The sequence below is a fragment of the Bombina bombina genome, chromosome 9 (genome assembly GCF_027579735.1).
Source record: "Bombina bombina isolate aBomBom1 chromosome 9, aBomBom1.pri, whole genome shotgun sequence".
Classification (NCBI taxonomy): Eukaryota; Metazoa; Chordata; class Amphibia; order Anura; family Bombinatoridae; genus Bombina; species Bombina bombina.
The window spans coordinates 20,376,607-20,402,594 of record NC_069507.1 but is presented as its reverse complement, the minus strand read 5'-3'; the positions used below and the strand labels follow the sequence as shown (position 1 = coordinate 20,402,594).

At 40.3% G+C, this 25,988-nt stretch overlaps 1 protein-coding gene across 1 annotated transcript in view; it reads left to right on the top strand.

Moving 5' to 3' along the window:
- Positions 1 to 25,988, top strand: part of LRRC20 (leucine rich repeat containing 20) — a 1,047,913-nt gene that overhangs the window by 28,962 nt on the left and 992,963 nt on the right. The window contains exon 2 of the mRNA XM_053691936.1: positions 1,939 to 2,062. Within this exon, the coding sequence (XP_053547911.1) occupies positions 1,993 to 2,062 (70 nt within the window). The 5' untranslated portion in view covers positions 1,939 to 1,992. The remainder of the gene's footprint in view (positions 1 to 1,938; positions 2,063 to 25,988) is intronic.

Sequence of the window (25,988 nt, the reverse complement as noted above, 5' to 3'; positions counted from 1 at the left end):
AATCGTACGCAACCATATCTGGCATCTGATTGGTCGGAACAGTTTTGAAGTTTCGTGCAAATTGATAGGGTTCAAGTCCATAATAGACAACTATTACAACTATTACAACCTATGAACAAGGTCAAATTTAAACAAAAGATCCAATATGGGCTAGGAGATGGGGATAACTGTGATATAAAAAGCCCAAATGCTGGCCGGTGTTCTGTTAAGGGACCAAACTTTTCAAAAGAGCGCTTCCTGTGACGTTACATCAGCTGTTGTACACATTTTGGCCCTAATGCACATGCGTGCCAGCGTCATCACATACCTGGCCGCATATGTCACTGTGAAACTATTTAGACTTGTGAAATTGAGAAGCCTTTCTATAGCGCATGCGTGGGATTTTCTATTACAAATGGGGAGGTTATGGAACGCTGTTTATTGGTCCCTGCATGACAAACAGCCATATAAGTGAATTATGCTGTAAAACCGATGTAAGGATAAAAAATACGACATTGCAAAATAGATCTTCCAACAAAAGCAGTGGCGATAGCCGAGTGGCTGTTTGTCATGCAGGGACCAATAAACAGCGTTCCATAACTCCTCCCATTTGTGATAGAAAATCCCACTCATGCGCTATAGAAAGGCTTCTCAATTTCACAAGTCTAAATAGTTTCACAGTGACGTATGCGGCCAGGTATGCGATGACGCTGGCACGCATGTGCATTAGGCGCATTTCACCTTTTTTACTGCACCACCGATAAGCACAGCTCTCCCACCTGCCATACTGTCTAATTGATTGACAGATGACGATTCTTCAAACAACTAATCCTTCTTCCCCCCCCCCCCCGTGCATTCATTCCCTGCATAAACGTCACAGCCTGGGAAAAACAAGGATAAGTTGTTTGAAGAATCGTCATCTGTCAATCAATTAGACAGTATGGCAGATGGGAGAGCTGCGCTTATCGGCGGTGCAGTAAAAAGGTAGAAATTTAAGAAAATAAATCAATTTTAAAAGTCTATACAATGCCGTAAGGCTGTCGTGTTACCTTGACATTCACTTTAAGATCAGCACAGATATATCACTTGTGAGTTACTTCCCCCCCTAATTATATAAATAAGAGTAAGGCACTTTTATTTTGTGCAACATTTGCTGCATATTTGTAAAAATGGTTACATATTATTGCCTGACACTTCAATTCCGCAGTTGGCAAATCGATGCTACTTGACTGTTTAAATTGAATATATAAAAATAAGTTACAACAACCTTCACCTCTCCCAAAACTCTACGTGAAATGGTCTTTTAAAGGGACAGTCTAGAATAGAATTGTTATTGTTTTAAAAGATAGATAATCCCTTTATTACCCATTCCCCAGTTTTGCATAACCAACACAGTTATATTAATGTACTTTTTACCTCTGTGATAACCTTGTATCTAGGAACCTTCTTCCAGCCCCCTGATCACATGACTGTGAATGTTTATTATCTATTGTCTTAAATTTTGCATTGTATTGTGCTAAATCTTAAATAACCCCCTGTGCCTGAACACAGTGTTATCTATATGGCCCATGTGTACTTTCTGTCTCTTTGTGTTGAAAAGAGATTTAAAAAGCCTGTGATAAGAGGCAGCCCTCAAGTGCTTAGAAATTAGCATATGAGCCTACCTATGTTTAGTTTAAACTAAGAATACCAAGAGAAAAAAAGCAAATTTGATGATAAAAGTAAATTGGAAAGTTGACTAAAATTACATGCCCTATCTAAATAATTAAAGTATAATTTTGACTAGACTGTCCCTAAAAAGACTTGAAAGTCAAAAATAAACTTTCATGATTCAGATAGTGCAACAATTTTAAGTGTGTTCTCTCAATATCCTTTGTTAAAAAGCATACCCAAGTAGGCTCAGAAGCAATGCATTAAACACAATACACAGTCACACTAACATTTGCGATATTTCTGCAGCTTAATTCGCACTTAGTGCTGGCAGAACAGGAGCTGCGACTAAATGCAAAGAGAATGGCTGAAGCTGTAGCCCGTGTTGCCAGGAGAGCCAATGAGGTGGTAGAGAACAAGGAGCATCACCTAGGTAAGATTTGTTTCTGTCAGTGTAAATATTATTTGTCAGTTCTTTGTTATTTCAGTAATTCTTTAATAATTGTTGTTTTACATATTTTGTATTTTTGACCATACAGATCATATGGAGTAAACTAAACATAAAGCCCCGCCTATCTCTGTGTATAAAGCCCCGCCTATCTCTGTGTATAAAGCCCCGCCTATCTCTGTGTATAAAGCCCCGCCTATCTCTGTGTATAAAGCCCCGCCTATCTCTGTGTATAAAGCCTCTGCCTATCTCTGTGTATAAAGCCTCTACCTATCTCTGTGTATAAAGCCCCTGCCTATCTCTGTGTATAAAGCCCCTGTCTATAAAGCCTCTGTCTATCACTGTGTATAAAGCCCCTGTCTATCTCTGTGTATAAAGCCTCTACCTATCTCTGTGTATAAAGCCCCTGCCTATCTCTGTGTATAAAGCCCCTGTCTATAAAGCCTCTGCCTATCACTGTGTATAAAGCCCCTGCCTATCTCTGTGTATAAAGCCCCTGCCTTTCTCTGTGTATAAAGCCCCTGTCTATCACTGTGTATAAAGCCTCTGCTTCCCTGGTAATAAAACACAAATCAATACGCTGTTACCGTGTTCTATTACAGTAAAAGGAGTTAAACTGGTCAACATCATAATGTGAGCGTGTTAATGTGTTTGATGTGTATTTCAGCAAAAAACAGCAGGTGGCAGGCTATACTTGTTTAAAATGTTATAACGAACAAAGCTAATGTTCCTGCCTGTGGTATTGAAATAATTTAAATAAATACAACTCAAAAGGGCAGAAACCTTGTGTAACAGACTTTTACCCACTTGACTGTCAGAGAGGGGGTTACTAAGCACTGGGTTTAGTTATAAATTGCTCACATGGGCATAGCCCACATGTAAGTGATCCTCTTCAGCCTAAGGTTTGTGTGCAAGAGTCTAGCATGTTAGTTGACCTTAGTTATACACTGTAGGGTATTCAGGGCCACAGCCAGTGGCAAGTCTAAGGGGTTATCGTACACACCCATTTATTACTGTAACCCAACAGAGCCCAAAGTTGCCAGCTGCCCTGAACCTGAAAGCTATTTACATAAAGGTCTATATGGCAAGGACAGTGGTAAAGAAGGGGGGCAGGATTGTCATGATGTAGAGTCAGCTAGGAGCACAAGTGTGCCCAGTGTAATGCCACAGTGTGAGAATGTACAAAGATAACTGTAACGTGCCGAGTACAGGACCAAGCAAGCGTGCCCCCATGGCCTCAGCCAGAGTGTGGCACAGAGAGGTAGAATCGCGTATATTGTATTATATGTCTGCATGTCTAGATATCTGTCTATAGTTATCATCTGCCTTTTATCTCTGCAACTTATGTTTTAAATATTTGCAAGAACTGAAGTTCCTAATTCATAAAACCAGGGGAATTTATTTGACTCAGATGCAAATCAAAATTGTCAAGATTTTCTACATATATAATTGTCATATTTTTTACATGGTTTTGGGCTTTGCAGATCAGTAAGGTTTAGGGTGTATAGGTAATGATATGACATAGAGTACTTCTTACTGATGTGTGTGTACAGACTATGCACTGTAGGCTCTCGTTATTGTCTGATGTGGCTTTGAGTACTTATGAGTAATGATGTACCACTAAGGACACTATGTACAGAAAGGTTGAGATATACTGCACTAAATCATCCCCTTGCTTCAAGTGTTGGAAAAGTTCTAAAATGGAGAATCTGTAGTTGAGCGTATTTAAAGTATATGTGTCTCACTATATATTCAGTATATTATTTATTCACTGGGTACACATTGCAACATTTATGTCCCATCCAACACATTTGTTTAACTGCAGTTCCTTCACTTGTTCTGGCTCTATGTGTGCAAATTACTCAGCAATTACAGTAACTAAAACATTTGTATTAACCAATTCAATTGCTTTATAACACATTCAGCATTTTGGGTAAAACAAATGCTAACAGAAATATCATATTTTTTTAAAATTATAAATACCACCCCTTAAAAAAACATTAAACACTACATTATGTAGATGTATATTATTTTTTCAATATTTAATCAACTAAGTGCAATGTTTTGATTTCTATACACTAATGGGAAATATCATGTTGTAACTTAAGTTTCCGTTAACATATCCCCTGTTCTAAGGCCATTCTGCAAACAATGGCTGTGTAGTAATGTTTGGTGGGCACATTTATAACTGTTACTAACTGGCTTCATCAGGGCACATCAGAAGTAACGAACAGGCGCTTAAATCTAGGATAGCTATAATACAACATAGCGGCCCCCATTACTGATTAGAAACTCGGGGGAATTGGAAAAACAAAACATTTTCAGAAAAAAATAAATAGTGAAAGTATATAACAAATGTTTGTACTATGTATATTTCTCCAACATAGGTGTGTCCGGTCCACGGCGTCATCCTTACTTGTGGGATATTCTCTTCCCCAACAGGAAATGGCAAAGAGCCCAGCAAAGCTGGTCACATGATCCCTCCTAGGCTCCGCCTACCCCAGTCATTCTCTTTGCCGTTGTACAGGCAACATCTCCACGGAGGTGGCTTAGAGTTTTTTAGTGTTTAACTGTAGTTTTTATTATTCAATCAAGAGTTTGTTATTTTAAAATAGTGCTGGTATGTACTATTTACTCAGAAACAGAAAAGAGATGAAGATTTCTGTTTGTATGAGGAAAATGATTTTAGCACCGTAACTAAAATCCATGGCTGTTCCACACAGGACTGTTGAGAGCAATTAACTTCAGTTGGGGGAACAGTGTGCAGTCTCTTACTGCTTGAGGTATGACACATTCTAACAAGACGATGTAATGCTGGAAGCTGTCATTTTCCCTATGGGATCCGGTAAGCCATGTTTATTAAGATAGTAAATAAGGGCTTCACAAGGGCTTATTAAGACTGTAGACTTTTTCTGGGCTAAATCGATTCATTATTAACACATATTTAGCCTTGAGGAATCATTTATTCTGGGTATTTTGATATGATTATATCGGCAGGCACTGTTTTAGACACCTTATTCTTTAGGGGCTTTCCCTAATCATAGTCAGAGCCTCATTTTCGCGCCGGTATGGCGCACTTGTTTTTGAGGACAGCATGGCATGCAGCTGCATGTGTGTGGAGCTCTGATACATAGAAAAGTCTTTCTGAAGGCATCATTTGGTATCGTATTCCCCTTTGGGCTTGGTTGGGTCTCAGCAAAGCAGATTCCAGGGACTGTAAAGGGGTTAAATATAAAAACGGCTCCGGTTCCGTTATTTTAAGGGTTAAAGCTTCCAAATTTGGTGTGCAATACTTTTAAGGCTTTAAGACACTGTGGTGAAATTTTGGTGAATTTTGAACAATTCCTTCATACTTTTTCGCAATTGCAGTAATAAAGTGTGTTTAGTTTAAAATTTAAAGTGACAGTAACGGTTTTATTTTAAAACGTTTTTTGTGCTTTGTTATCAAGTTTATGCCTGTTTAACATGTCTGAACTACCAGATAGATTGTGTTCTGACTGTGGGGAAACCAAGGTTCCTTCTCATTTAACTATATGTATTTTATGTCATAAAAAAATTTAGTAAAAATGATGCCCAAGATGATTCCTCAAGTGAGGGGAGTAAGCATGGTACTGCATCATCCCCTCCTTCGTCTACACCAGTCTTGCCCATACAGGAGGCCCCTAGTACATCTAGTGTGCCAATACTCCTTACTATGCAACATTTAACGGCTGTAATGGATAATTCTATCAAAAACATTTTAGCCAATATGCCCACTTATCAGCGAAAGCGCGACTGCTCTGTTTTAGAAAATTCTGTAGAGCATGAGAACGCTGATGATATGGTTTCTGAAGGGCCCCTACACCAGTCTGAGGGGGCCAGGGAGGTTTTGTCTGAGGGAGAAATTTCAGATTCAGGAAACATTTCTCAACAAGCTGAACCTGATGTGATTACTTTTAAATTTAAGTTGGAACATCTCCGCGCTCTGCTTAAGGAGGTGTTATCCAATTTGGATGATTGTGATTATCTGGTCATTCCAGAACCACTATGTAAAATGGAAAAGTTCTTAGAGGCCCCGGGGCCCCCCGAAGCTTTTCCTATATCCAAGCGGGTGGCGTACATTGTTAGTAAAGTATGGGACAGGCCCGGTATACCTTTAGTACCTCCCCCCATATTTATAAAATTGTTTTCTTATAGTCGACCCCAGAAAGGACTGATGGCAGACAGTCCCCAAGGTCGAGGGGGCGGTTTCTACTCTACACAAGCGCGCCACTATACCCATAGAAGATAGTTGTGCTTTCCAAGATCCTATGGATAAAAAATTAGAAGGTCTGCTAAAGATGTTTGTTCAGCAAGGTTCCCTTCTACAACCAATTGCATGCATTGTCCCTGTCACTGCAGCCGCGTGTTTCTAGTTTGATGAGCTAGGAAAGGCGATTATTAGTAATTCTTCTTCTTATGAGGAGATTATGGACAGAATTCGTGCTCTTAAATTGGCTAATTCTTTCACCCTAGACGCCACCTTGCAATTGGCTAGGTTAGCGGCGAAAAAATTCTGGGTTTGCTATTGTGGCGCAGAGCGCTTTGGTTAAAATCTTGGGCAGCGGATGCGTCTTCCAAGAACAAATTGCTTGACATTCCTTTCAAGGGGAAAACACTCTTTGGCCCTGACTTGAAAGAGATTATCTCTGATATCACTGGGGGCAAGGGCCACGCCCTTCCTCAGGATAGGTCTTTTCAAGACCAAAAATAAACCTAAGTTTCGTCCCTTTCGCAGAAACGGATCAGCCCCAAGGGCTACGTCCTCTAAGCAGGAAGGTAATACTTCTCAAGCCAATCCAGCCTGGAGACCTATGCAAGGCTGGAACAAAGGAAAGCAGGCCAGGAAACCTGCCACTGCTACCAAGACAGCATGAAATGCGGGCCCCCGATCCGGGACCGGATCTGGTGGGGGGCAGACTCTCTCTCTTCGCTCAGGCTTGGGCAAGAGATGTTCTGGATCCTTGGGCGCTAGAAATAGTCTCCCAAGGTTATTCTCTGGAGTTCAAGGGGCTTCCTCCAAGGGGGAGGTTCCACAGGTCTCAGTTGTCTTCAGACCACATAAGAAGACAGGCATTCTTACATTGGGTAGAAGACCTGCTAAAAATGGGAGTGATTCATCCTGTTCCATTAGGAGAACAAGGGATGGGGTTCTACTCCAATCTGTTCATAGTTCCCAAAAAAGAGGGAACGTTCAGACCAATCTTAGATCTCAAGATCTTGAACAAGTTTCTCAAGGTTCCATCGTTCAAGATGGAAACCATTCGAACACTTCTTCCTTCCATCCAGGAAGGTCAATTCATGACCAAGGTGGATTTCAAGGATGCGTATCTACATATTCCTATCCACAAGGAACATCATCGGTTCCTAAGGTTTGCATTCCTGGACAAGCATTTCCAGTTCGTGGCGTTTTCTTTCGGATTAGCCACTGCTCCTAGGATTTTCTCATAGGTACTAGGGTCCCTTCTGGCGGTGCTAAGACCAAGGGGCATTGCTGTAGTACCTTACTTGGACGACATTCTGATTCGAGCGTCGTCCCTTCCTCAAGTAAAGGCTCACACGGACATTGTCCTGGCCTTTCTCAGATCTCACGGATGGAAAGTGAACGTGGAAAAGAGATCTCTATCTCCGTCAACGAGGGTTCCCTTCTTGGGAACTATAATAGACTCCTTAGAAATGAGGATTTTTCTGACAGAAGCCAGAAAAACAAAACTTCTAGACTCTTGTCGGATACTTCATTCCGTTCCTCTTCCTTCCATAGCGCAGTGCATGGAAGTGATAGGTTTGATGGTAGCGGCAATGGACATAGTTCCTTTTGTGCGCATTCATCTAAGACCATTACAACTGTTCATGCTCAGTCAGTGGAATGGGGACTATTCAGACTTGTCTCCGAAGATACAAGAAAATCAGAGGACCAGAGACTCATTCCGTTGGTGGCTGTCCCTGGACAACCTGTCACAAGGGATGACCTTCCGCAGACCAGAGTGGGTCATTGTCACGACCGACGCCAGTCTGATGGGCTGGGGCGCGGTCTGGGGATCCCTGAAAGCTCAGGGTCTTTGGTCTCGGGTAGAATCTCTTCTACCGATAAATATTCTGGAACTGAGAGCGATATTCAATGCTCTCAAAGCTTGGCCTCAGCTAGCGAGGGCCAAGTTCATACATCAACCATCAGGGGGGAACAAGGAGTTCCCTAGCGATGGAAGAAGTGACCAAAATCATTCTATGGGCGGAGTCTCACTCCTGCCACCTGTCTGCTATCCACATCCCAGGAGTGGAAAATTGGGAAGCGGATTTTCTGAGTCGTCAGACATTGCATCCGGGGGAGTGGGAACTCCATCCGGAAATCTTTGCCCAAGTCACTCAACCGTGGGGCATTCCAGACATGGATCTGATGGCCTCTCGTCAGAACTTCAGAGTTCCTTACTACGGGTACAGATCCAGGGATCCCAAGGCGGCTCTAGTGGATGCACTAGTAGCACCTTGGACCTTCAAACTAGCTTATGTGTTCCCGCCGTTTCCTCTCATCCCCAGGCTGGTAGCCAGGATCAATCAGGAGAGGGCGTCGGTGATTTTGATAGCTCCTGCGTGGCCACGCAGGACTTGGTATGCAGATCTGGTGAATATGTCATCGGCTCCACTATGGAAGCTACCTTTGAGACGAGACCTTCTTGTTCTAGGTCCGTTCGACCCACTCCAGCTGACTGCTTGGAGATTGAACGCTTGATCTTATCAAAGCGAGGGTTCTCAGATTCTGTTATTAATACTCTTGTTCAGGCCTGAAAGCCTGTAACCAGAAAAATTACCACATAATTTGGTATATCTGTTGGTGTGAATCTGCAGGATTCCCTTGGGACAAGGTTAAGATTCCTAAGAGTCTATCCTTCCTTCGAGAAGGATTGGAAAAAGGATTATCTGCAAGTTCCTTGATGGGACAGATTTCTGCCTTGTCTGTGTTACTTCACAAAAAGCTGGCAGCTGTGCCAGATGTTCTAGCCTTTGTTCAGGCTCTGGTTAGAATCAAGCCTGTTTACAAAATTTGGACTCCTCCTTGGAGTCTCAACCTAGTTCTTTCAGTTCTTCAGGGGGTTCCGTTTGAACCCTTACATTCCGTTGATATTAAGTTATTATCTTGGAAAGTTTTGTTTTTGGTTGCAATTTCTTCTGCTAGAAGAGTTTCAGAATTATCTGCTCTGCAGTGTTCTTCTCCTTATCTGGTGTTCCATGCAGATAAGGTGGTTTTGCGTACTAAACCTGGTTTTCTTCCAAAAGTTGTTTCTAACAAAAACATTAACCAGGAGATAGTTGTGCCTTCTTTGTGTCCTAATCCAGTTTCAAAGAAGGAACGTTTGTTGCACAACTTGGATGTAGTTCGTGCTCTCAAATTTTACTTAGCAGCTACTAAGGATTTCAGACAAACTTTGTCTTTGTTTGTTGTTTATTCTGGTAAACGGAGAGGTCAAAAAGCAACTTCTACCTCTCTCTCCTTCTGGATTAAAAGCATTATCCGATTGGCTTATGAGACTGCCGGACGGCAGCCTCCTGAAAGAATCACAGCTCACTCCACTAGGGCTGTGGCTTCCACATGGGCCTTCAAGAACGAGGCTTCTGTTGATCAGATATGTAAGGCAGCGACTTGGTCTTCACTGCACACTTTTTCTAAATTTTACAAATTTGATACTTTTGCTTCTTCTGAGGCTATTTTTGGGAGAAAGGTTTTGCAAGCCGTGGTGCCTTCCATTTAGGTGACCTGATTTGCTCCCTCCCTTCATCCGTGTCCTAAAGCTTTGGTATTGGTTCCCACAAGTAAGGATGACGCCGTGGACCGGACACACCTATGTTGGAGAAAACAGAATTTATGTTTACCTGATAAATTACTTTCTCCAACGGTGTGTCCGGTCCACGGCCCGCCCTGGTTTTTTTAATCAGGTCTGATAATTTATTTTCTTTAACTACAGTCACCACGGTAACATATGGTTTCTCCTATGCAAATATTCCTCCTTAACGTCGGTCGAATGACTGGGGTAGGCGGAGCCTAGGAGGGATCATGTGACCAGCTTTGCTGGGCTCTTTGCCATTTCCTGTTGGGGAAGAGAATATCCCACAAGTAAGGATGACGCCGTGGACCGGACACACCGTTGGAGAAAGTAATTTATCAGGTAAACATAAATTCTGTTTTTAACATTTTATATTAGAATCTCAGTGTTTAATGTCCATTTAATGCAACTATATCATTTATTTTGAAGAGGAAAAAAAACTTTAGTCATAAATCTTATTAGAGAAGATAGATTTTTATGAATGTGCTGTGAATTCTATTGAGTATGAACTGTCACGTGGTCTGTAAAATGACACAATTTGTTTGCTAATGTGTTAACATTAGTGCAGCTTTGTAACTATATGTGCTCAGTATATCCGTATGCTTAGCCCGCGTGTAATGCTGGTGATCTGTAAATAATAATATGTACGCCGGTGAGGTGACCACAATAATCTTACACCAGTGACAATAACATGAAATCTCTCACTAGTGCTGGGGGCATATAATGTTTTTGCCCACTTCCCTATCTGTCAATTGTAAAAACGATTTACCTTTATTTTTATACAAGAAGATGTTGGTTAAAGGGTCAGTAGCACCTTGTAATTACAAGACATTTCTGTCAGTGGCGGACCTAAAGAATAGAGGGCCCTGGTGCAAGACCCCCCCCCCCCCCCCCGATGTCTGTGTTACATATTTTAAGAAGCAAAAGTATGTGTTTTTCTTCAAGTAGCAAAAGAAAAAAGATGTGTGTGAGCCAGAATCTGTCATGAATAAATACTATATGTCGCAGTCTCTTACTGACCAAATATAATGATACTTTCTTGTTCTGCTTCAGATAAATCCATCAAAAGAAGTGAACAAACAAGAACAGACGCGTTTCGTTAATGTACGGACATTACCGAAACAAGATGTAAGGAGTGCCGTGCCTCTCTGGTTTTATAGTGCACTTGTGGCTGTTAGTTTTGTTGTGATTTTTTTTTAGATACACCACAATAAACATTTATTTTTGCTTCATGTGGAGGAGCCGGTCTGGATTTCTGTGCATTTGTAGTTTTTATTCAAGTAACAATGAGATTATAAAATGGTCCATTATTAACACATGTAAGAGCCCTACACAATGGTGCCTTCTGTTTATACTCACACTCCCATTTATAAGTGAAAAGCTACAGAAAATAACGGGAACCTACCATGCTGCTTTCCCTTATATGCCCATACCCACCCAGTAGCCGTATATGACAGCAGTAATTTTCTTGCCCCCGGCTCTCTTCTGTTACATTAATGACATGTAGCTACAGTCTATGGTACCATCAACATCCATATCTGCCTCCTGCCCTCTTACCTCATCCTTGTTCTTTTGAATTCCTTGGACTAAGTCTCTTGTCCAACATATGGTCAGTGCTGCCTTTTCACCACGCGAATCGCCATGTCACAAAACCTAACCGGTTCCCACTGGATCCTGCTGTCATTGGAAGAAACTGCAATCCAAAAAATTTTTTTTTTCTTTTTAAATCATAAATTAAACCTAAAAGCAAATAAAAACAACAATAGTGTTTTGAGAAAGGCCTAGAGGAGGCCGAAACACGTTGACCACAGCTGGTAAGCACTATTCTGATTTTATATAAGTTTTTAGTACCATCTACACTATTGTTGTTTTTATTTGCTTTTAGGTTTAATTTATGATTTAAAAAAAAAAAAAAAAAATTTGGATTGGAGTTTCTCCCAACTACCAAAGGTTCTCACCATCAGGAACAGGAACACTAGCCCATTAATTGGGTTTGACCTAAAGGACCGTTGACTTTATTCTCACCATCAGGAACCTCAGACGGACTCTCACCACTAGGAAAATAAGGTTTCCTTTTCTTCACATTATTAACTTTTGACTTTTATTTGGATCTTCACATTTAGCCTTTTTTAGTTTTTTTTGTCTTGGATTACAATCACTGACTTTGTTCTCTTTTTTTTCCTTTTTTTTTTTTTTTTTGATCACTGACTTTGTACTCTTTTTTCATTTTTTGAGCAGCATTTTTTCCTTTGTAATTTTTTCAATTTTTTCACATCATTTTTTTCACTTTTGAATAAGCAAGTTAACACTGTCTGTTTTCTTTATATTTGCAATCACTAAGGATAATTTTTCACTCCCTTTTTATACACATTATCACCACCAACACTGGTACACAATATCTCTTACGGTATCCTCCTCCTAGTCGATATCAGCAATCCATTCATTTGATTTACTGCATTTTTTTAATCCACACATTGGATTGATTTCTTTCAGACATTGTTTGGAATTTTAACTTTCTCATATTTTTATTGGGGCTACCATTATTATTGCCTCTGTATCATTTTATATTCAGTGTTTTTATATAGATATATTCAATATTTAATTTGTACAAGAGTGGATCCACATCTTATTGTTTTTATTGTCATTTATTACCACTATACCCGCCGTGGCATGTTTTATTCTTGTGTAAAGTACTAGATTTACAATTAAAATATTTCTAAATACACACTCTACACATTGTGCAACACCTAGCCCATATGAGGCGCTCTGAACACATTTATTTTCTTAGTACATTTTCCAAGCTAGCTAGTTAGCCTACTGTTCAGAGCTATAGGTGCTCGTCTTTGGCGCTACACCCCATCGAAATCCATGTTCCAGATGTATGAGTGTGCCTTGATAAAGTGATAGTGGGCTCAGAGTAGCATTGATATTTTAAAAATAGTTAATCTTGTAAGAGTTATGGTGCTTTTTGTAGTGTCGCATTTTAAGAAGCCGTAGTATAAGCTGCTGCAAAAAGTATTGTGCTAACAGATGTATGCAAGAGCTGCAGGGCAGCCTAAGAAAGTTCTTACCGATGATTTTGCGGGTCAGGAAGGCGGTCTTCACTCCATCCGAGGAGGAAGGTAGGATGCCAGCTAGTAGCAGGAACAGACAGGCGGAGCTCGGTGTCTCTGTGTAATGCTGCGATGCAGAGCCTTAGTGTGAGCCGCAGCCACGTGGGTCAGGAGCTGCAAGTGCAATTGTTTAGGCTTGCGGCCTACTACGCAATATCCCGTGGGGATCTGGTGTGCTCAGCAGTGGCAGATTTTTTGCCAGTTGGACTAGTAGGTGTCTCCTCAGTCAGGTTGAGTACAGGTATTGTTCATGTCAGGCTCAGATGAGGTCTGAGTGTGGTTTTTGTCCCGACCGTCGCAGGAGCTTTAGTGTGGTACGGCCATCTTGGACGCCCGTATGCTCCGACCTCCTATCTCTTTGGTTTTATGAACATTTAATTCTAAATTGTTTGCTTCACTCTGTTACCAGCCTGTCTACTTCCCTGTTATAGCTCAATTCATCTTCATCTGAGATTTGCCCAATCAGAGTAATGTTGTCTGCAGATATCAGTAACGTCACAGACTCATTTGCAGAAGTACAATTGTTGTTATATAAGGAATAGAACAAGGGATACAGAACACAACCCTGTGAGACTCCAGTACTCAGGAAGAAAGGATCAGAAATCAGCCCATTCACTTTAACAAATTGTTTCCTATAAGTTAAAAAGCTATAAAGCCATTTGTAAATGGAAAAGGGCACATTAAGGGACACTCAATCAAAATTAAACTTTCATTATTCAGATAGAGCATAACATTTTAAACAACTTTCCAATTTACTTGCATTAACTAAATGTGCACAGTCTTTTTATATTTAAACTTTTTGAGTCACCAGCTCCTACTGAGCATGTGCAAGAATAAGTGTGTATGCATTTGTGAATGGCTGCTTGCTGTCACATGGTACGTGTATGCATTTATGTTTGGCTGATGGTTGTCACATGGTACAGGGGGAGTGGAAAAAGACATAACTTTTAAAATTGTCAGAAAAAAAATCTACTACTCATTTGAATTTCAGACTAAGTGCTATTGCATTGTCTTGTTATCTTGCATTTGTTGATTATGCAAATCTACTGTGTTGACTGGTCCTTTAAGTTGTTTTCATTTAGCAAAAAGTAATGTTATGTTAGTATAAAGCAAATTGTTTTGTAATTGTTATCTGATAAAGCAAATTAAGGAAAGATATGTAGCAGGATTAGTTTTGAGAAGTCAGCAGGCACATTTTAAGATCTGAGAATGTTAAAACAACTTAATGTACTAAATAACAAATAAATTGGGCAAATAAATAATGAAAGTATATTGCAATGTTGCTTGATTACATAAAACTAAATAGTTTATATAAAAATCTAAAGGTGTTTATTGTCTCGTTAAAGGGACATAAAACAAGTTGGGATAGAGACAAAATAGAGACCTCCTTATCTTACCTTATCTTATCTTATCTATACATGGCCAATACCTAGAGCAGTTAAAAGGAAAATGTCATTAGCGATCTCTTCCACCGCCAACTGGGAACTGTTCTATAGCGAATACTGAAGTATTCAAATTCATACTATAGTTCGTGGTTCTACCAGGCAAAAACAGATATTTCTCTTGTTAAGTGTATCCAGTCCACGGATCATCCATTACTTATGGGATATTCTCCTTCCCAACAGGAAGTTGCAAGAGGATCACCCACAGCAGAGCTGCTATATAGCTCCTCCCCTAACTGCCATACCCAGTCATTGTCTTGCAACCCTCAACAAAGATGGAGGTCGTAAGAGGAGAGTGGTGTTTTATACTAGTTTATTTCTTCAATCAAAAGTTTGTTATTTTTAAATGGTACCGGAGTGTGCTGTTTATCTCAGGCAGTATTTAGAAGAAGAATCTGCCTGCATTTTCTATGATCTTAGCAGAAGTAACTAAGATCCATGGCTGTTCTCACATATTCTGAGGAGTGAGGTAACTTCAGAGAGGGAATGGCGTGCAGGTTTACCTGCAATAAGGTATGTGCAGTTAATATTTTCTAGGGATGGAATTTGCTAGAAAATGCTGCTTATACCGGATTAATGTAAGTAAAGCCTTAAATGCAGTGATAGCTACTGGTATCAGGCTTATTAATAGAGATGCATACTCTTATAAAAATGTAATATAAAACGTTTGCTGGCATGTTAATTGTTTTTATATATGTTTGGTGAGAAAACTTATTGGGGCCTAGTTTTTTTCCACATGGCTGGTTTGATTTCTGCCTAGAGACAGTTTCCTGAAGCTTTCCACTGTTGCAATATGAGTGGGAAGGGCCTATTTTAGTGCTTTTCTGTGCAGCTAAAAATACTGACAGAGACATTCAGCTTCCCTCTGCATGATACAGGACATCTCTGAAGGGCTCAAAAGGCTTCAAAGTCGTGTTTGAGGAGGGTAACAATCACAGTAGACTGTGGCAGTTGTTGTGACTGTGTTTAAAAACATTTTTTTGTCATTTATTATTCTGTTTTTGTTATTAAGGGGTTAATCATCCATTTGCAAGTGGGTGCAATGCTCTGCTGACTTGTTACATACACTGTAAAAATTTTGTTAGTGTAACTGCCTTTTTTCACTGTTATTTCAAATTTTGTCAAAATTTGTTTCTCTTAAAGGCACAGTAACGTTTTTTATATTGCTTGTTAACTTGCTTTAAAGTGTTTTCCAAGCTTGCTAGTCTCATTGCTAGTCTGTACAAACATGTCTGAAACTTGTTCATTATGTTTAAAAGCCATGGTGGAGCCCCATAGGAGAATGTGTACTAAATGTATTGATTTCACCTTAAACAGTAAAGATCAGTCTTTATCTATAAAAGAATTGTCACCAGAGGGGTCTGTCGAGGGGGAAGTTATGCTGACTAACTCTCCCCACGTGTCGGACCCTTCGCCTCCCGCTCAAGGGACGCACGCTAATATGGCGCCAAGTACATCAGGGACGCCCATAGCGATTACTTTGCAGGACATGGCTGCAATCATGAATAATATCCTGTCAGAGGTATTATCCAGATTTCCTGAATTGAGAGGCAAGCGCGATAGCTCTGGGGTTAGACGAGATACAGAGCGCGTAGATGCTGTAAGAGCCATGTCTGATACTGCGTCACAATATGCAGAACCTGAGGACGGAGAGCTTCAGTCTGTGGGTGACGTCTCTGATTCGGGGAGACCTGATTCAGAGATTTCTAATTTTAAATTTAAGCTTGAGAACCTCCGTGTATTGCTTAGGGAGGTATTAGCTGCTCTGAATGACTGTGAAACAATTGCAGTGCCAGAGAAATTGTGTAGGCTGGATAAATACTATGCAGTGCCGGTGAGTACTGATGTTTTTCCAATACCTAAAAGGCTTACAGAAATTATTAGTAAGGAGTGGGATAGGCCCGGTGTGCCCTTTTCCCCACCTCCTATATTTAGAAAAATGTTTCCAATAGATACCACTACACGGGACTTATGGCAGACTGTCCCTAAGGTGGAGGGAGCAGTTTCTACTTTAGCAAAGCGTACCACTATCCCGGTTGAGGACAGTTGTGCTTTTTCAGATCCAATGGATAAAAAATTAGAGGGATACCTTAAGAAAATGTTTATTCAACAAGGTTTTATTTTACAGCCCCTTGCATGCATTGCGCCTGTCACTGCTGCGGCGGCATTCTGGTTTGAGGCCCTGGAAGAGGTCATCCATACAGCTCCATTGACTGAAATTGTTGACAAGCTTAGAACTCTTAAGCTAGCTAACTCATTTGTTTCTGATGCCATTGTTCATTTGACTAAACTAACGGCTAAGAATTCCGGATTCGCCATCCAGGCGCGTAGGGCGCTATGGCTCAAATCCTGGTCAGCTGATGTTACTTCAAAGTCTAAATTACTCAACATTCCTTTCAAGGGGCAGACCTTATTCGGGCCTGGTTTGAAAGAAATTATTGCTGACATTACTGGAGGTAAGGGTCATACCCTTCCTCAGGACAGGGCCAAATCAAAGGCCAAACAGTCTAATTTTCGTGCCTTTCGAAATTCCAAGGCAGGTGCAGCATCAACTTCCTCCACTTGAGGACAAGAGGGAACTTTTGCTCAATCTAAGCAGGCCTGGAAACCTAACCAGTCCTGGAACAAAGGCAAGAAGGCCAGAAAGCCTGCTGCTGCCTCTAAGACAGCATGAAGGAACGGCCCCCTATCCGGCGACGGATCTAGTGGGGGGCAGACTTTTTCTCTTCGCCCAGGCGTGGGCAAGAGATGTTCAGGATCCCTGGGCGTTGGAGATCATATCTCAGGGATATCTTCTGGACTTCAAAGCTTCCCCTCCACAAGGGAGATTTCATCTTTCAAGGTTATCTGCAAATCAGATAAAGAAAGAGGCATTCCTACGCTGTGTGCAAGACCTCCTAGTAATGGGAGTGATCCATCCAGTTCCGCGGACGGAACAAGGACAGGGTTTTTATTCAAATCTGTTTGTGGTTCCCAAAAAAGAGGGAACCTTCAGACCAATTTTGGATCTAAAGATCTTAAACAAATTCCTCAGAGTTCCATCTTTCAAAATGGAAACTATTCGGACCATCCTACCCATGATCCAAGAGGGTCAGTACATGACCACAGTGGACTTAAAGGATGCCTACCTTCACATACCGATTCACAAAGATCATCATCGGTTCCTAAGGTTTGCCTTTCTAGACAGGCATTACCAATTTGTAGCTCTTCCCTTCGGGTTGGCTACAGCCCCGAGAATCTTTACGAAGGTTCTGGGCTCACTTCTGGCGGTTCTAAGACCACGAGGCATAGCGGTGGCTCCGTATCTAGACGACATCCTGATACAGGCGTCAAGCTTTCAAATTGCCAAGTCTCATACAGAGATAGTTCTGGCATTTCTGAGATCGCACGGGTGGAAAGTGAACGAGGAAAAGAGTTCTCTATCCCCACTCACTAGAGTCTCCTTCTTAGGGACTCTTATAGATTCTGTAGAGATGAAAATTTACCTGACGGAGTCCAGGTTATCAAAAGCTTCTAAATGCTTGCCGTATTCTTCATTCCATTCCACGCCCTTCGGTGGCTCAGTGTATGGAGGTGATCGGCTTAATGGTAGCGGCAATGGACATAGTGCCATTTGCGCGCCTACATCTCAGACCGCTGCAATTATGCATTCTAAGTCAGTGGAATGGGGATTACACAGATTTGTCCCCTCTGCTAAATCTGGATCAAGAGACCAGAGATTCTCTTCTCTGGTGGTTGTCTCGGGTCCACCTGTCCGAGGGTATGACCTTTCGCAGGCCAGATTGGACAATTGTAACAACAGATGCCAGCCTTCTAGGTTGGGGTGCAGTCTGGAACTCCCTGAAGGCACAGGGATCGTGGACTCAGGAGGAGAAACTCCTTCCGATAAATATTCTGGAGTTAAGAGCAATATTCAATGCTCTTCTGGCTTGGCCTCAGTTAGCAACACTGAGGTTCATCAGATTTCAGTCGGACAATATCACGACTGTGGCTTACATCAACCATCAAGGGGGAACTAGGAGTTCCCTAGCGATGTTAGAAGTCTCAAAAATAATTCGCTGGGCAGAGACTCACTCTTGCCACCTGTCAGCAATCCATATCCCAGGCATGGAGAACTGGGAGGCGGATTTTCTAAGTCGTCAGACTTTTCACCTGGGGGAGTGGGAACTCCATCCGGAGGTGTTTGCTCAATTGATTCATCGTTGGGGCAAACCAGAGTTGGATCTCATGGCGTCTCGCCAGAACGCCAAGCTTCCTTGTTACGGATCCAGGTCTAGGGACCCAGAAGCGACGCTGATATATGCTCTAGCAGCGCCTTGGTTCTTTAACCTGGCTTATGTGTTTCCACCGTTTCCTCTGCTCCCTCGACTGATTGCCAAAATCAAACAGGAGAGAGCATCAGTGATTCTAATAGCGCCTGCGTGGCCACGCAGGACCTGGTATGCAGACCTAGTGGACATGTCATCCTTTCCACCATGGACTCTGCCTCTAAGACAGGACCTTCTAATACAAGGTCCTTTCAATCATCCAAATCTAATTTCTCTGAGACTGACTGCATGGAGATTGAACGCTTGATTCTATCAAAGCGTGGCTTCTCCGAGTCAGTCATTGATACCTTAATACAGGCACGAAAGCCTGTTACCAGGAAAATCTATCACAAGATATGGCATACATATGTTTACTGGTGTGAATCCAAGAATTACTCATGGAGTAAGGTTTGGATTCCTAGGATATTGTCCTTTCTCCAAGAGGGTTTGGACAAAGGATTATCAGCTAGTTCCTTAAAGGGACAGATTTCTGCTCTGTCTATTCTTTTGCACAAGTGTCTGGCAGAAGTTCCAGACGTCCAGGCATTTTGTCAGGTTTTGGTTAGAATTAAGCCTGTGTTTAAACCTGTTGTTCCCCCATGGAGCTTAAACTTGGTTCTTAAAGTTCTTCAAGGAGTTCCGTTTGAGAGTCTCTGAGCTATCTGCCTTACAATGTGATTCTCCTTATCTGATTTTTCATGCAGATAAGGTAGTTCTGCGTAACAAACCTGGGTTTTTACCTAAGGTGGTTTCTAACAAGAATATCAATCAAGAGATTGTTGTTCCATCATTGTGTCCTAATCCTTCTTCAAAGAAGGAAAGTCTTTTACATAATCTGGACGTAGTCCGTGCCTTGAAGTTTTACTTACAAGCTACTAAAGATTTTCGTCAAACATCTTCCCTGTTTGTCGTTTATTCTGGACAGAGGAGAGGTCAAAAAGCTTCGGCAACCTCTCTTTCCTTTTGGCTTCGGAGTATTATACGCCTAGCCTATGAGACTGCTGGACAGCAGCCCCCTGAAAGAATTACAGCTCATTCTACTAGAGCTGTGGCTTCCACCTGGGCCTTTAAAAATGAGGCCTCTGTTGAACAGATTTGCAAGACCGCGACTTGGTCTTCGCTTCACACTTTTTCAAAATTTTACAAATTTGATACTTTTGCTTCTTCGGAGGCTGTTTTTGGGAGAAAGGTTCTTCAGGCAGTGGTTCCTTCCGCTTAATCCCTGCCTTGTCCCTCCCATCATCCGTGTACTTTAGCTTTGGTATTGGTATCCCATAAGTAATGGATGATCCGTGGACTGGATACACTTAACAAGAGAAAACATAATTTATGCTTACCTGATAAATTTATTTCTCTTGTAGTGTATCCAGTCCACGGCCCGCCCTGTCATTTTAAGGCAGGTCTAAAATTTAATTAAACTACAGTCACCACTGCACCCTATGGTTTCTCCTTTCTCTGTTTGTTTCGGTCGAATGACTGGATATGGTAGTTAGGGGAGGAGCTATATAGCAGCTCTGCTGTGGGTGATCCTCTTGCAACTTCCTGTTGGGAAGGAGAATATCCCATAAGTAATGGATGATCCGTGGACTGGATACACTACAAGAGAAATAAATTTATCAGGTAAGCATAAATTATGTTTTTCAATGACAAATGACTCCAGCGCGTAAAATATCAGAAAGGGCCAGATTACAAGTGTAACGCTAATTAATGCTCCCGCTCGAGCATTAATTGTGCTAGAAGTAAGCTTTCTGCACGCGCCAGGTAGTGCTCATATTATGAGTTGAAAGTAAACTGTTTTTGCTTGAGTGCTATCTCGAGCTCAAAAAGCCAAACTTACAATATCGTGTGCGCGTTCATGTATTCCCCCATAGAAGTCAATGGAGAAAAAAACACCCCACTTTTGCACAAACATGATGACATATTCTCATGTGCGCTAACCTTATATGAAAATATGAATATTTCACAATCCAATGTTCTTCGCATATAAGAATATGTTCTATTTATTCAAAAATAAATATTTCTACATTTATCTGATGGTACAGTATATATATATATATATATATATATATATACACACACCTGTATATATCTGTGTGTATATATCTATCTATCTATCTATATATATATATATATATATATATATATATATATATATATATGTGTATATATATATATATATATGTAATCAATGTAAATATTTGCATAGGAAATTAGCACATCTAGGCAAGAATCCCCGCTTGCTTTTCCCCAGAAATACCTCATATACAATGTTACCAATGTACAAGAGAATTCTGGGTAAGTTATGAAAATTAGATATGCAAATTCTCAGTTGAGGTATTTCTGGGGGAAAGCAAGTGGGGATTATTGCCTAGATGTGCTAACTTCCTATGCAAATATTTACATTGATTTAATTTTGAGGCATGGAGGATTTTTTTTTTTTTTTTTTTTTTTATTATTTTTATTGAGGTTCTTTTCAAAACATACAATTAGTAGCAATAAAAACATACATATAAGAGAAAATAAATTGTTACAGGGTAGGCTGTTAAAACAAAGCTGAGAAATGCACAAATTACTTAATGACAACCTACACTGTCAGTACAGGCAGAAAATGCTTCTTAAGCTGTAAGCCCACCAAAAGATTTGAGTGGCCACTCTTGGACCACACTTTTACTTTAACCCTGATATAAGGTAGGTGAACATTAATGTGTCAGGGCCACTCATGGACCCTGGATGAAGAACCTCTGGTTTTCTTGCTTTTTGATACTATATTTATGCTTAACACTTGCTTTTTGCATTTTAATATTATAGTTAGAATGAACATTTTAACAGGGTAGTAGAACTTTGAGAGAATGTAAATAGAACTCTGCCTGACATATATTTGGAAAAAGACAGTAATATACTAAACCAGAGGTGGAACTAATTAAAAACTAGGAGATTATATCTACATATATCATAAAAATTGAGAGAATAAGAGGGAGTTGAAGGTAAGGTTGCCACATAAGAAAGGTCCTTATTATCAAATCAAGTATGAGTTGTACACTAATCAGCCAAAATCTGAACAGTGATAGATCATGCCCAAAACTTGTTCCAAAGTAAATATCCACCTACATTGGGATGTTATGTATGAATAGCAAAAACTAAAGTAGTTGAAACAAAATAAAGGATAGATATCTCGCCACCTCGGCCGCTGGCAACAAGACACCACCTTAACATGGTTTGCTAAGATATTATATGAGTAGGGGGAAGTCAAAAGCTATACTATAATTTAGGGCATAACTGAACAGGAGGCCGAATACGCTTTCTAGAAAGAAGCAATAAAGGGGTATATAAGTAAAACAACTCTTAAGAAATGGGCATAGCACTGTATATATTGTTAAGTGATAAATAGGTCAAAAGTGATGCGGAAGGCCTGTAAGTAATGGGTAAAAAGGACCAAAAGTAATAACCTGGACATTACAAATAAACAGATTACTCAGGTGAACTGGTTCTCACTATGTTACTGAGCTTGGCGTCCCCATATAGGCAGGAGACATTGTTATAGAATCACAGGGTTTTCATTAAAGAAATCAGGGGCAGTTCAAGAACCTACAACTATTAGACAGATAGTCCCCAGTGAAGATATACATGTTTCAAGTGTGCAAATTGTTCAAATGAGACTTCAGTAGCAATATACATAGGATACAGAATACCATAACTTTAAGACTCAATGCCTAAATGGTAGGCTCCTACAGTGTTACTGAACCTGACATCTCTGTACATACAATGAGAGTGATCATGGCTTCTTTAAGCAGGGAAATGTGTGAGAGAGTAGCACTAAAAGCTATAACTGTGGAGATATATGATGTAGAAATATGCTGTAATAGGACATCATATCATAAAGAGCAGATAATACTGTGTGTAGATAAATGAGTGATCAAAGGCATTAAGCAGTACACAGGGTGTTACTAAAAACAATTAATGTGCCATAGACGTTGGAGCTTTTAAAAGAGTCATCTTAGGATCCCTAAGTGGTCTTACATGAAATTTTGGTATGCATAGTAGTATAACTAAGGAGACACCTTCACATTAAAATCTTATCTAAGATACTAACTGTACTAGTCGCAGGACATAGTCTCATCAACTAAGGGATGTTTTATTCTAAATGTCTGGTAGTTTTCTCCAGCAACCGCAATCGTGCTCACAATAATAAACAGAAAGTGCTCCAGTCAAGGTATAACAATGATATGCGGGTGCAGATAAAAAAATCATCAATACTCTTACTACAGTAGTCACATAAACTCACTGCGGCTAATAAGACACTCTAACAGTCATGCATATATAGATATCTTCTTTGGACCCATTTTTGCAAGGATCGTTAATGACACTCCAGAGGAAACTATTTGCGGCCCCACCTAACTGTGATAAGTCTGTCCTACTGCTTTAACAAGGAGCCGGCAAGAATAAATGAAGGTTACATGCAGGGGAGACCAGAGTGAAACGTCTCAATCATGGAGAGAGGGCTGCAGCAAGCCTCCTGGGTCCCAGTCCAGGTGCATCAGGGGGAGACGCGACCAGACTACCAGGAGGTAATACGAGCCTGACAGTTGTGCTGCTCGTGGTAGCGTGGAGCCGTTGAGCCGGGTGCAGACTTCTGTCAAAAACTCCATTGCGGTAATTGTACTCCAAGCTCTCCTCAATTGAGTGCGACTTTCCAGGTCCAGGATGGTAACTCGCGGCCACGCCGCTCTTTGTTCCTTGGGAGAGTGTACAATCGGGGATCCTTTGGGTACATATATTGCAGCTGCAAGGTTCAGTGAAATGGTTTGCAGGCTATCTGTCCCATCACTGTGAGATTTCCATGATCCGGCAACAGAACTCACAGCATCGCTGTTGTAGCCGTTAACTGTTTTCTCATATTTCAGTGTAGGCAGCATGATACTGGGGTCCGTTGATCTCTTACTGTTATTCTGTGTGTAGAGGGAGCGCTGAGGTCTCACCATGTTATCGCTCCATCCTTCCATAAGTACAGGCTCAGCATGGGTGACTGCCTGCGGCAAATTAATGCTATTGGGCTTGAGTGTTGAATTCAGAATATTCTCAAAGGCGGCATGGTGGTTTGCTAGTATAAGTTCCAGCTCCCTTAAAATATCCGTAGCGTACTCCATAGTCTATTATGTAGATCTATAGTCAGGCAGATTAAGTAGAGTAGATTTTAACTAACGCACACTTAGTGCTTCTTAACGACAGGGCCGAGGGCTTCCCGCCGGGGGTAAAGTGAAGGGCCAAGATCTTATAATGGCTCCAGACGCTGATGCCAGCAGCAATTCCATTAACTAGAGGTATGAAAAGTTGTGGCTTCAAAAGTGCAGAGCAATGCTGGTAGTTAGTTACATAGATCGATCTGTTGAAAGGCAAATTTTGAAGATTTATGCAGAAAAGCTGTAGCAGCACACAGCAATGCGACTGAACATGGCCGCTGCCCGGAAGTTCCCCGAGACATGGAGGATTTTAATTTCAGTTTTTTATCTCCCCCCATAATTTTAATGAATTTTATATATATATATATATGTATATGTGTATATGTGTGTGTGTATATATATATATATATATATATATAGAGAGAGATAGATAGATATATACATATATATATAAATATCTATTTAAAAATACTTAGAACTAGAACATATTCTGCTATGTACAGAACATTGGAATGTGAAATTTACTGTAAATAACACATTATTAAATATGAATATTGAATAAATATGCATTTACATGTTTTCACCTACTAAAAGGGACAGTAAACCTTCAGAATAAAATTGCATCTTTCAAAGGAACAGATCTAAACTTTATATTTCATAATTGCATGTTATTTTTTTTAATTTAATGTTCAAAAAACACTTATTTTTCTCAAATTGCACTCCCTCCGTTTTGCTAATTATGCAAAGCCATTCACGGATGGCTCTACATATAACGCTCGAGAGCGTGCACCTCCATTTTTAATCCCATGATTCTCTTCTCTGGCTAAGCTTTCAGTAGGAGGAGTATTTCTCTATCAATACACTGAAGAATGGTAGTCACGTGATAAAGAACGATAGCATGAGAGACTGCAGTTTAGCACAGCAGCGTTACGTACATTCTGCACAACCTGTATAAATTAAGTAAATTAAATCCCTGTAGGCATACGAGCATATAATGCAGATTTATAATCTTACACAGAGCTTTACATTTATGTTATCTATTTACTGCAATATGAAATGAAAACGTTATACACAAACTTTCAGCAATGCCATTTATTATGACGTGTCTGATAACTACTATAGTATGTGCTACGAGCTGACTGAAGTGCTGCACTGTCAGTTTCCTAATGGGTGATGCAGACGCTAACTGTATTACACACGCTTCCTAACAAATAGACATGCGTGTATGTTTGAACCATATTGCAAATACGAACGGGATAGTGCTTTGCCGTAATCAATATTCATAGAGCTAACTATTAAAAACGCTCTGATTGGTCAATACTTTCAGGAATTTCTGTGACTGCGTGCAGGGGCTTTCTGCTACTGAGAGAGTGCGGCATTTTTGCATTTGGTAAAATAAAGGAAAAATAATATAAAAAATAATATTTGAAAAAGATGTTTTACGCTTAAGTTGTTATAATTATACATTTAGTAAACGGAAGCTGTAATATAATTACTCAAAGTTTTCTGACCCTTTAACGGCTCCAATCTCGATATATGTATACATATGTATTTCTGTGTTTATAGGTGTATATATGTCTGTAAATACATATCTACACATATAAATACATATGTACACAAACACATACATATACACACATATACATATTTAGATGTAAATGTATGTATGTCTGTTAAAGCTTTTTACCTGCCTTTCCCCCCCCAATATGTGAGACCTCATAACGTTTATGTGCAAAAAAATGTTTTAAATATTTTTTTATTAGATGGTGTTATTATGTGTGTAACTGTACTGTGTAATGTATATTTATCAGATAGTGTTATTATGAGTGTAACTTTACTTTGTAATGTATATTTATTAGATGGTGTTATTATGAGTATAACTGTACTGTGTAATGTATATTTATTAGATAGTGTTATTATGTGTGTAACTGTACTGTGTAATGTATATTTATTAGATGGTGTTATGTGTGTAACTGTACTGTGTAATTTATATTTATTAGATAGTGCTATTATGAGTGTAACTGTACTGTGTAATGT